Genomic DNA, 12,998 nt, shown 5'->3' with positions numbered 1-12,998 from the left:
CTTCACTGTCCACTATGCCATCAATCTTGGTGTCATCTGCAAACTTACTAACCATGCCTCCTATATTCTCATCCAAATCATTAATATAAATGACAAATAACAGTGGACCCAGCACTGATCCCTGAGGCACACCGCTGGTCACAGGCCTCCAGTTTGGAAAACAACACTCTACAACCACCCTCTGGCTTCTGTCAAGAAGCCAATTTTGTATCCATTTAGATACCTCACCCTGGATCCCGTGAGATTTAACCTTATGCAACAACCTATCATGCGGTACCTTGTCAAAAGCCTTGCTAAAGTCCACGTAGATAACATCAACTGCACTGCCCTCATCTACCTTCTTGGTTACCCCTTCAAAAAACTCAATCAAATTTGTGAGACATGATTTTCCACTCACAAAGCCATGCTGACTGTCCCTAATCAGTCCTTGCATCTCTAAATGCCTGTAGATCCTGTCTCTCAAAATACCTTCCAACAATTTATCCACCGCAGATGTGAGGCTCACTGGCCTGTAGTTCCCAGGCTTTTCCCTGCAGCCCTTTTTAAACAAAGGCACAACATTTGCCACCCTCCAATCTTCAGGCACCTCACCCGTGACTATCGATGATTCAATATCTCGGCGAGGGGACCCGGTAGGCGACACGGTAGCACAGTGGTTAGCACTGCTGCTTCACAGCTCCAGGGAACTGGGTTCGAATCCCGGCTCGGGTCACTGTGTGAAGTTTGCACATTCTCCCTGTGTCTGCGTGGGTTTCCTCCGGGTGCTCCGGTTTCCTCTCACAGTCCAAAGATGTGCGTGCTAGATTGATTGGCCATTCTAAATTGCCCTTAGTATTCAGGGATACATAGGTTAGAGGGATTAGTGGGTAAATATGTAGGGGGATAGGGCCTGGGTGGGATTGTGGTCGGTGCAGACTCGACGGGCCGAATGGCCTCTTTCTGCACTGTAGGATTCTATGACCCGCAATTTCCTCCCTTGCCTCCCACAATGTCCTGGGATACAGTTCATCAGGTCCCGGGGATTTATCTACCTTGATGCACTTTAAGACTTCCTGCATCTCCTTCTCTATAATAGGTATACTCCTCAAGACATCACTATTTATTTCCCCAAGCTCCCTAATATCCATGCTTTTCTCAACAGTAAATGCTGATGAGAAATATTCATTTAGGATCTCACCCATCTCTTGTGGATCCGCACATAGATGACCTTGTTGATCCTTAAGAGGCCCTACTCTCTCCCTTGTTAATCTTTTGCCCTTTATGTATTTGTAGAAGCTCTTTGGATTCTCCTTTGCCTTATCTGCCAAAACAATCTCGTGTCCCCTTTTTGCCCTCCTGATTTCTCTCTTAACTCTGCTCCTACACTCCCTATACTCTTCAAGAGATTCATTTGATCCCAGCTGCCGATGCATGTCAGGTACCTCTTTCTTCTTCTTGACCAGGGCCTCAATATCCCGAGTCATCCAGGGTTCCTGACTTCTGCCAGCCTTGCCCTTCACTCTAAGAGGAATGTGTTTACGCTGAACCCTGGTTAACACACTTTTGAAAGCCTCCCACTTACCAGACGTCCCTCTGCCTTCCCACAGACTTCCCCAATTAACCTTTGGAAGCTCCTGCCTGATACCATCAAAATTGGCTTTGCCCCAATTTAGAATTTTAACTTTTGGGACAGACCTATCATTCTCCATAACTATCTTAAAACTAATAGAATTATGATCACTGGTCCCAAAGTGATCCCTCACTAACACTTCTGTCACCTTCCCTTCCTTATTTCCCAAGAGGTGGTCAAGTTTTGCTCCCTCTCGAGTCGGGCCATCCACAGACTGAATGAGAAATTCCTCCTGAATACACTCAACAAATTTCTCTCCATCCAACCCTCTAATACTATGGCTGTCCCAGTCAATGTTGGGAAATTAAAATCTCTGACCATTACCACCCTATTTTTCTTGGAGCTATCTGAAATCTCCTTACATATTTGCTCCTCAATTTCCCGCTGACTATTTGGGGGCCTATAGTACAACCCTATCAAAGTGATTTCCCCCTTCTTATTTCTCAGTTCTACCCATATAGACTCAGTGGCCGAACCCTCGGATATATCCCCTCTCAGTATGGCCGTGATGCTTTCCGTAATCAAAAGTGCAACTCCCCTTCCTCTCTTACCTCCTGTTCTATCTTTCCTACAGCATCTGTACCCTGGAACATTGAGCTGCTAGTCCTGTCCCTCCCTTAGCCATGTTTCAGTAATTGCTATAGTATCCTAGACCCATGTACCCATCCATGCCCTGAGTTCATCTGCCTTGCCCGTCAGGCCTCTTGCATTGAAATAAATGCAGTTTAATCTGGACTTCCCTTGCTCTCTGTCCTGCTTTTGCCTGATCTGTCTGGTACTAGGATTACTGACACTGCCTTTACTACTTAATGTGCTCTCTTTAACTTCTGTGCTGTCCTCACGCTTCTCTTCTGTCTCCCCACTGCTTTGGGTCCCACCCCCCTGCCAAAATAGTTTAAACCCTCCCGAGTGGCTCTAGCAAATCTCCCTGCCAGGCTGTTAGTCCCCCTCCAGTTCAGGTGTAACCCATCCCTCTTGAACAGGTCAGCCCTGCCCCAGAAAAGATCCCAATGATCCAAAAATCTAAATCCCTGCCCCAGCTCTCAAGCCACGCATTCATCTGCCTAATCCTCCTATTCATACTCTCACTAGCACGTGGCACCGGTAATTGTCCTGAAATTATTACCTTCGAGGTCCTGCCCTTTAGCCTTCTGCCTAACTTTCTATATTCACACTTCCAGACCTCATCTCTTTTCCTATCTATGCCGTTGGTACCAATATGTACAACGACCTCTGGCTGCTCACCCTCCCCCTTAAGAATGTCCTGCGATCACTCAGAGACGTCCTTGACCCTGGCACCAGGGAGGCAACACACCATCCTGGAGTCTCGATTGTTGCCACAGAAATGCCTGTCTGTGCCTCTAACTAGCGAGTCTCCTATTACTACTGCTCGCTTGCTCTTTGCTCGACCCTGTCCCACAGCAGAACCAGCTGTGGTGTCACAGGCTTGGCTGCTGCTGGTATCTCCCCCTGACAGGCTATCCCCCTCAACGGCATCCAAAATGATATACCTGTTTGAAAGGGGAATAGCCACAGGAAATTCCTGCACCACCTGCCTGCTTCTCCTGGCAGTCACCCATCTACCTGTCTGAACCTGTGGTGTGACAACCTCCCTGTAACTAGTGTCTATCACACACTCTGCCTCCTGTATGCTCCGCATATATTTAAAAAAGGTTGCTTCAAGAGCTGATCACATGATTTGATGGTGATGTCATTGTGGTGTGCGCTCAGGCTGCTGTTTTACTTTCAGTTTTGCATTTTGCAGTGGAGAGAGGGAGCAGCTCCTCAATAAAAACCTGTTGTGTGTGTTTGAATCTAAGCGTGCAAACCAAGTCTTTTCTTTTTCTGCTAGAACCCACACCCCCTAACATAACTGGGACATTACAGACCTAACTAATGTTCCAGCATAGTTCCCTTGTTTAGATCTCGGTCAGTGAAGGAAAGTACAAACAGCTGGTATGCCCACATCTGGAGAAAGCAACCACAGTTCAGAATCCCCACTTTTAGAAAGATATACAGCTTGAATTTAGAGGGCTCCCCCATTCACACTCCCCCCGCCCGCACTCCCCCCGCCACAAACACTGACCCTCTTACACTTACTTTTTAATTACTCTTTCTCACCTTAAGAATTTATTGCTACGGCATTGCTGTATTTCTGATCAGCATGTTTTACTTTTCTCAACACAGTTCTGGTCACCACGTTATAGGAAGGATGTGAACGCACTGGAGGGGGTGCAGAGGAGATTTACCAGGATGCTGCCTGGGATGGAATATTTAAGTTAGGAAGGGAGGTTGGGTAGGCTTGGGTTGTTTTCGTTGGAGAAGACTGAGGGGCGACCTGATCGAGGTGTACAGAATTATGAGGGGCATGGACAGAGTGGATAGGGAGCAGCTGTTCCCCTTAGTTGAAGGGTCAGTTATAAGGGGACACAGGTTGAAGGTGAGGGGTGGGAGGTTTAGGGGTATTTGAGGAAAATCGTTTGACCCTGAGGGTGGTGACGGTCTGGAATGCGCTGCCTGGGAGGGTGGTGGAGGCGGGTTGCCTCACATCCTTTAAAAAGTACCTGGATGGGCACTTGGCACATCCTAACATTCAGGGCTATGGGCCAAGTGCTGGCAAGTGGGATTAGGTGGGCAGGTCAGGGCATTTCACATGTCAGTGCAGACTCGATGGGCCGAAGCGTCTCTTCCGCACTGTAGGATTCTGTGATTCAGATTAACTTTTGAAATTCAGTTTCTTGTTGTGCCAAACTTTATCTTTCTGAAATTTGTTGATCAGCTCCTGAGGTGAGAAAGATATGCAAACATGGTCGATCGAGTGAAAGGATTGGGACAGGCCTGAGCCAGAGTGTCAAACCCCTCCGTTACTCTTCACTATAGCCTGCACTCACCGAGACCATCGGGCAAGGGCTTGATTCATGAGCTTTGAACAGGACAAAGTCCTTGATGAAGACAGCGGCGGCTCTCAGGATGAAGGACATGAACAAATGCATGTGGATGTAATTCCGTGTACAGTGCAACTTCCTGCAGGAAAAAACCAAGAGGGATGATTGCATTAGTGGCCAGGATGGAGGGGATAATCGTTAAATAACCACAGCTCCGTAACACGCAACAGGGCAAGTAAACAGGAAACGACAGTGGGCAAACCAGAACCAGGAGGCTAGTGGAAGCCGAGACAATCAGTGCTTTTACAAAGAAATTGAATGTGTTTTTGAAGGAAATAAACTTGCCAGGCTACTGGGATCGAGTAGGGGGATGTAACTGACTGGCTTGCTCCACACAAAGCCAGCATAGCATTGATGGGTGGAATGGCCACCATCTATGCCTGTTTTCTATACCTGAAGTAGTTGATGCCAAAACGTTGAATGTATTCAAGAGGCGGCTGGATATAGCACTTGGGGCGAACGGGATCAAAGGTTATGGGGAGAAAGCAGGATGAGGCTATTGAGTTGGACGATCAGCCATGATTGTGATGAATGGCGGAGCAGGCTCGAAGGGCCGAATGGCCTCCTCCTGCTCCTAGCTTCTATGTTTCTATTTGATGTAATTCTGTGGGGTAATGTTGACTTTAAATGAGAGCAAATGGCCCCATCACCTCCCGCTTTTAGCTCACTCGACTCCAAACTGCCCAAAGTCAAAGGTCGTGTCTCGCACAGATTGATGAAAGCCCCGCCCATCTTTCCCATGAGCATTGATTGGCCTTTGTGGTTGTCAGTCAAGTGTATTTTGAGGTGCTTCAGCTCAGAAATTGCCCGCAGCTGGCATCCTCCGGCCTCGCCTGTGGCTGGCATTTTTGGGGCTTGCCCGCGGCTGGCATTCTCCAGTCCCGCTGCAGTGAATGGAGTTTTGGAGGGCCAAATTCTCTTTTTCCGCTGGCAGTGGAGTGGGCGAGATCGGAGAATGCTGGCTGTGATGGCTCGTGGCGGCTGCAAGGCCTTTGATTCTGCTTTTCTCCCAGCTCTCCTGTGAGTGAGCAACACCCTCCAATACCTCGCTCCAATGGTCATTCTGTATCAGCAAGCCCACCCAGCTGGGCGGCTATTTAACTGTATAGAGCATCACAGTCCAGCCTACACGTGTCTCCACCTGACTGCCCACAAATAAAACATGGCCAGGAGTGAAGGAGATTCTGACTTTCTGTACGGCCTATTGAGGTGGAGTACTCCTTATCACACATTGAATCCTGACACCTGATTTGTCAACCAAGTGAGTTTCCGATCATTAAACAGAATTTTAATTTGTTCTGTTGGGAAGGAACAGTCAGTTTCACACTGGTTTCAAAACTGAGCTTGATGCCAGCGGGCAATTGGGACTAGCTGAATGGTAAAACTGGACGGCATGGACAAGTTGGGCCGAAGGGCCTGTTTCCACACTGTAAAGCTCTATGACTCCATGTGCCCCTCTCAACGGAAACCTCTGCCAGAGATTGGGAAGGAAATTAAAAAAAGTTAAGTTTATTTATTAGTCACAAGTCAGGCTTACATTAACACTGCAACGAAGTTACTGTGAAAATCCCCTAGTCGCCACACTCCGGTGCCTGTTCGGGTACACTGAGGGAAATTTAGCATGGCCAATGCATCTAACCAGCACGTCTTTCAGACTGCGGGAGAAAGCCAGAGCACCCAGAGGAAACCCACGCAGACACGGGGAGAATGTGCAAACTCCATACAGACAGTGACCCGAGCCGGGAATTGAACCCGTGTCCCTGGCGCTGTGAGGCAGTAGTGCTAACCACTGTGCCACCATACAAAATTTGACAGCACCTTCCAAACCCACGGCCGCCACCGTCCAGAAGGACAAGGGCAGCAGATACCAGGGAACACCACCACCTGGAGATTCCCCTCCAAGTCATTCATCATCCCGACTTGGAAATATATCACCGTTCCTTCACTGTTGCTGGGTCAAAATCCTTGAATTCCCTCTCTAACAGCACTGTGGGTGTACCTACACCACATGGACTGCAGCGGTTCTAGAAGGCAGCTCACCACCACCACCTTCTCAAGGGGCAATTAGGGATGGACAATAAATGCTGGCCTAGCCAGCGACACCCATGTCCTATGAAGGAATAAAACAAAAAGGTGTGCATTCATATAGCACCTTTGACAGCCTCAGGATGTCCCCAGAGTGCACGGAGCATTGGTCACTGCTGTAACATCAGAAAGGAGGGATCACCACACCAAAAACTTTCCTACCTGAAAATACAAAGGATGATCATAGCAGCCGTCAGGGAAAAGAGAGACAAGCTGTAGCCAATGGTGTAACTGGTCTTCACTGCTCCGTAGAATTCTCTCTGAGGGGGAGAAAGAAGCATTCACTCAGTCGTATTGTCTTCCATTCTGCTGACAGGGAGAACAGGGAGGTGTCTGCTTCCCACTCCACCATCCCGGGGCATGCTTGACACAACATCAACCGAGTTAGGCTTGGACACAGAAAACGTATGCTACAGAAGGAGGTAGTGGCCTAGTATTGTCACTGGGCTAGTACTCCAGAGACTCGGGTTCGAATCCCACCACGGCAGATGGCGAAATTTGAATTGAATAAAAAAATCTGGAGTTAAGAATCTCCTGATGACCATGAAACCATTGTCGATTGTCGGAAAAACACATCTGGTTCACTAATGTCCTTCAGGGAAGGAAATCTGCCGTCCTTACCTGGTCTGGCCTACATGTGACTCCAGAGCCACAGCAATGTGGTTGACTCTCAACTGCCCTCTGAAATGGCCGAGCGAGACACTCTATTCGAGGGCAATTAGGGATGGGCAATAAATGCTGGCCCAGCCGACAATACCCACATACCATGAATTTAAAAAAAACATCGTATCTGTACTGGCGAAAAAAAAAAGAGTCATCCAGTTTTTTTTTGTACACAGAGGGTGGTTGGTGCCTGGAACTCGCTGCCGGGGAGGTAGTGGGAGCGGATACGGTAGTGACTTTTAAGGGGTGTCTGGACAAATACATGAATAGGATGGGAATAGAGGGATACGGTCCCCGGAAGGGTAGGGGATTTTAGTTCAGTCGGGCAGCATGGTTGGCGCAGGCTTGGAGGGCCGAAGGGCCTGTCCCTGTGCTGTAATTTTCTTTATTCTAATCCCACTTTTCAACCTGAGCCCTGTGAGGTACTTCAAGCCCATCTCTAGATATTGTGCGAACGTCGAGGGTTTGTGCCTGTAGTTTTATTTCAGTAACCCCCCGCTTGATTATTGACCCCTTTGCCAAGGCAAGTGGATTCTCCCTATCCACTCTATCTAGCCGGGGTACCTTGCCTGAACCGGGACTCCCAAGTCCCTTTGTGCTTCAGATATCCTTTCCCCATTTAGAAAATAGACTGTGCATCTATCCTTGCTGCCAAAGTGCATAAACTCACTCTTTTCCACATTGTATTCCATCTGCCACTTCTTTGCTCACTCTCCTAACCTGTCCAAGTCCTTCTGCAACCCCCCGCCGGCTTCCTCAATGCTACCCGTCCCTCTACATATCTTTGTATCATCACCAAATTTAGCAACAGTGCCTTCAGTTCCATCTTCCAGATCATTATTATATATAGTGAAAAGTTGTGGTCCCAACACTGACCCCTGTGGAACACCACTCGTCACCATCTGCCATCCTGAAAAAGACCCCTTTATCCCCACTCCCTCCCTTCTGCCAGTCAGCCCATCCTCTATCCATGCCAGTACCTTGCCTCTAACACCACTGACCCTTCGCTTATTGAGCAGCCTCCTGTAAGGCACCTTGTCAAAGGCTTTCTGGAAATCCAAATAAATTACATTCACTGGCTCTCCTTTGTCTAACTTCATTATCTCAAATAATTCTAACAGATTTGTCAGACATGGCCTCCCTTCAATGAAACCATGCTGACTCAGCCCTATTTTATCATGCATTTCCAAGTAATCCACAATTTCATCCTTAATAATGGACTCCAAGATCTTACCCACGAACGAGGTCAGGCTAACTGGCCTATAGTTTCCCAATTTCTGCCTCCCTCCCTTCTTAAACAGCGGTGTTACATGAGCTACTTTCCAGTCCTCTGGGACCCTCCCTGTCTCCAGTGATTCCTGAAAGATCGCCACCAATGCCTCCACAGTCTCCTCAGTGATCTCCATCCGAACCCTGGGGTGTAGTCCATCCGGTCCAGGTGATTTATCCACCTTCAGGCCTTCCAGCTTCTATAGCACCTTCTCCTTAGTGATGGCCACTACATTTACCTCTGACCCCTGACTCTCTTGAAGTTCTGGCATGTGGTTGACTCTTAACTGCCCTCTGAAATGGCCCAGCAGGTCACTCAGTTGGAGGACAATGAGGGATGGGCAATAAATGCTGGAATAGGAGGGTTGGAGATGGCAGGTCATGTGATGAAACCGCCAGGAAAATGGCAACCCTAATGCACACTCATATGTAAGTTTACCTCACCATCGAACGGAAGGTGTTGAGTCATAGAGGTTTACAGCATGGAAACAGGCCCTTCGGCCCAAGCTGCCCTTTCTTTTAACCACTAAGCTAGTCATAATTGATCACATTTGGCCCATATCCCTCTATACCCATCTTACCCACATAACTGTCTGAATGCTTTTTAAAAGACAAAATCGTACCCACCAATACTACTGCCTCTGGCAGCTCATTCCAGATCTGTGAAAAGATTGCCCCTCTGGACACTTTTGTATCTCTCCCCTCTCACCTTAAACCTATGCCCTCTAGTTTTAGACTCTCCTACCTTTGGGAAAAGATATTGACTATCTAGCTGATCTGTGCCCCTCATTATTTTATAGACCTCTATAAGATCACCCCTCAGCCTCCTACGCTCCAGAGAAAAAGGTCCCAGTCTATCCAGCCTCTCCTTATAGCTCAATCCATCAAGTCCCGCTAGCATCCTAGTAAATCTCTTCAGCGCTCTTTCTAGTTTAATAATGAGTGTTGTTATGTATAATGGTAGCAATCGCTGTTAAAATGGTTCAGATAGATTGCTTCTTGACGCGGTCAGCTGAACACAAAGGAAGAATAATACATGTCCCCTCTGAGCACTCAACAGCTGCTAGTTCGCGATGAGAACATTCCGGACTTTCTCTCTGACAGGGATCAGCAGAAATTGCGTGTGCGGTTGTTCGAAGGTGTGTCTGGTTAGCTAATCCATAAACATATAAACTCCACAGAAATCAGCGCTTGTGCGTAAGTGCTTTCTGCCAGGCAGCTGGGAAAAGCTCGTCACGGCAGTAAATCGTTTAACAAGCGTTATTTTAAAAACTCAGCTGGCTGGGTTAATTTTTTTTTTATTGTTTTGCCTGTGAAGAATCTTTTGGCCTTCGAGGTGAAGCTTTCGCTGATCAGAGTAGGCCCGGATTTTCCATGCCTTCTCTCCCTGCTGGGGCGTGGTGAATCAGCCCTCAAGATTTTTTTTATTATTCTTTATTTTAAGGCATTCAGACTGTTAGCTGAAAAGGAAGCATGCTACGGGGGCCAGGGCGGGGAGGCTGGGAGAATGGCACAAAGTGAATTGCTCATTCGGAGAGTCGGCGCTGACACGATGGGCTGAATGGCCTCCTTCTGGAGGGGAGAACGTGCAAACTCCGCACAGACAGTGACCCAAGCCGGGAATCGAACCCAGGTCCCTGGAGCTGTGAGGCAGTAGTGCTAACCACTGTGCCACCCTAGCTTTTCCATGATTGATTCAAGAAAGCAATAGATAAATATTTGATCAAATGTGGGATAAAGGGCTGTGGGGAAAAGGCAGGGAAGGGGAGTTAGGATGAGATGGAGATCAGCCGTGATCAGATAGGGTGACAGAGCAGGCTCGAAGGGCTGAATTGCCAACTCTCGCTCCTAATTCCTATGTTCTTATGAATAAATTGAGAGACCCAGTCTCCACTACTCCCTGAAGAGAATTCCACGCACCAGCAACCTTTTGGGAGAAAAGATTTTCCTCATCTCTGTCTTAAAAGGGAGGCCTCATATTTTTAAACTGCTTCCCTTCGTTTTAGTCTCTCCCACAAGAGGAAACATATCCTCCATGTATCTGCCCTGTCAAATCCCCTCAGGATGTTGTATTTTCAGTAGATCACCTCTTATTCTTCTAAACTAAAGTGGATATTCATAGAATCACAGAATCATACAGTGCGGACGAGGCCCTTCGGCCCATCAGGTCTGCACCGACACAATAGAAACACCTGAACTCCCTAAACACCCAATCCCATCGGCCAGCACTTGGCCCATAGCCTTGTTAGGATGTGCCAAGTGCTCATTCAGGTACTTTTTAAAGGCTGTGAGGCATCCCGCCCCCACCACCCTCCCAGGCAGCGCATTCCAGGCCGTCACCACCCTCTGGGTAAAAACATTTTTCCTCACATCCCCCCTAAACCTCCTGCCCCTCACCTTGAACCCTTCAACTAAGGGGAATAGCTGCTCCCTATTCACTCTATCCATGCCCCTCATAATCTTGTACGCCTCGATTGACTTCAGGAAGCGTAAAGGAGAACATGCTCCTGTCTACATCAATGGGGATGAAGTAGAAAGGGTCGAGAGCTTCAAGTTTTTAGGTGTCCAGATCACCAACAACCTGTCCTGGTCCCCCCATGCTGACACTATAGTTAAGAAAGCCCACCAACACCTCTACTTTCTCAGAAGACTAAGGAAATTTGGCATGTCAGCTACGACTCTAGCCAACCTTTACAGATGCACCATAGAAAGCATTCTTTCTGGTTGTATCGCAGCTTGGTATGGCTCCTGCTCTGCCCAAGACTGCAAGAAACTACAAAAGGTTGTGAATGTAGCCCAAACCATCACACAAACCAGCCTCCCATCCATCGACTCTGTCTACACTCCCCGCTGCCTCGGAAAAGCAGCCAGCATAATCAAAGACCCCACACACCCCGGACATTCTCTCTTCCACCTTCTTCCTTCAGGAAAAAGATACAAAAGTCTGAGGTCACGTACCAACTGACTCAAGAACAGCTTCTTCCCTGCTGCTATCAGACTCTTGAGTGGACTTACCTTACATTAAGTTGATCTTTCTCTGCACCCTAGCTATGATTGTAACACTACATTCTGCACTCCCTTCTTTCCTTCTTTATGAACGGTATGTTTTGTCTGTATAGCGCGCAGGAAACAATACTTTTCACTGTATGTTAATATATGCGACAATAATAAATCAAACCAAATAAAAGGGGCAATTAGGGATGGGCAATAAATGCTGGCCGAGGCAGCGCCACCCACATCTTGTCAATGAATCTTTAAAAATCACCCTTGTAATTCTGTATTGCACCTTTGCTGGTGCCTCCCTATCCTTCTCGCAATATGGAGCCTAAAACTGTGCCCAAAATTCTCCAAGTGTGGCCTCAGCAAAGTAACACAAGTACTTTGCTTTTCCATTCTAGAAATAAAGCCCAGTGCCAAGTTCGCATTTTCGAAAGTCAGGTTAACCCGATTCACCAAATGGAGGGAAAATCCGGGCCCACTGACGCTCCCCGCGATGGCTGTTGCCGGGGGAGATCGGCACTCACAGGCAGCCATTTTGAATTACTGCGTGCGTCACCCACTGGGGCTGGAGGGAACACGTGCTGAAGAATAGTCATGATGTGGAGATGCCGGCATCGGACTGGGGTAAGCACAGTAAGAAGTCTCGCCACACCTGTTGGACTTTAACCTGAAGAATAGTAACAGGAAGATGACAAACCTCGCGACTGGATGCTGTGCTGTTGTTGTAGCCACAGGCCAGAATGTAGGGGAGGGAGAGATCAGCCCAGCCTTGACTTGTACACTTCCGGCTGACGTTAGCTGGAAGGCAAACATTTTGTGTTTAGTTATAACTCCGGACTGAATTACATGACAGTAATCTGCATTTATACAGCCTCTTCAACATGAAAAATGTCCCAAGATGCTTCACAGTACAACAATAAGACAAATAGTTTGATCAGAGCAGGTAAAGTAAAACATACACTTATATTGTCAAAAAGAGGGACATGTTGTTGAAGCTTTTCATCTTACACTCATCAGGACAAACAAAAATGTCCACTACGACTCTCACCAACTTTTACAGATGCACCCTAGAAAGCATGCTTTCTGGTTGTATCACAGCTTGGTATGGCTCCTACTCTGCCCAAGACCACAAGGGACTACAAAGGATAGCGAATGTAGCCCAGTCCATCACGCAAACCAGGCTCCCATCCATTGACTCTGTCTACACTTCCCCTGCCTTGGAAAAGCAGCCACGGCAGCACAGTGGTTAGCACTGCTGCCTCACAGTGCCAGGAACCTGGGTTCGATTCCCACCTTGGGTCACTGTCTGTGCAAAGTTTGCACGTTCTCCCAGTGTCTGCATGGGTTTCCTCCAGGTGCTCCGGCTTCCTCCAACAGTCCAAAGATATGCGGGTCAGGTTGATTGGCCATGATAAATTGCCCCTTAG

The 12,998-nt window shown here is 47.8% G+C and overlaps 1 protein-coding gene across 2 annotated transcripts in view; it reads right to left on the bottom strand.

Annotated features, from left to right (window-relative positions):
- Window positions 1–12,998, bottom strand: part of LOC144503037 (vasoactive intestinal polypeptide receptor-like) — a 79,075-nt gene that overhangs the window by 37,374 nt on the left and 28,703 nt on the right. For both annotated transcript variants that reach the window (XM_078227550.1, XM_078227542.1), the window contains exons 4-6: window positions 12,269–12,369; window positions 6,802–6,899; window positions 4,501–4,633 (exon numbers count right to left, since the gene is read on the bottom strand). In XM_078227550.1, the coding sequence (XP_078083676.1) occupies window positions 4,501–4,633; window positions 6,802–6,899; window positions 12,269–12,369 (332 nt within the window). The remainder of the gene's footprint in view (window positions 1–4,500; window positions 4,634–6,801; window positions 6,900–12,268; window positions 12,370–12,998) is intronic.

Source organism: Mustelus asterias, chromosome 2 (genome assembly GCF_964213995.1).
Source record: "Mustelus asterias chromosome 2, sMusAst1.hap1.1, whole genome shotgun sequence".
Classification (NCBI taxonomy): domain Eukaryota; kingdom Metazoa; phylum Chordata; class Chondrichthyes; order Carcharhiniformes; family Triakidae; genus Mustelus; species Mustelus asterias.
This window is presented reverse-complemented; position numbering and strand designations above follow the sequence as displayed.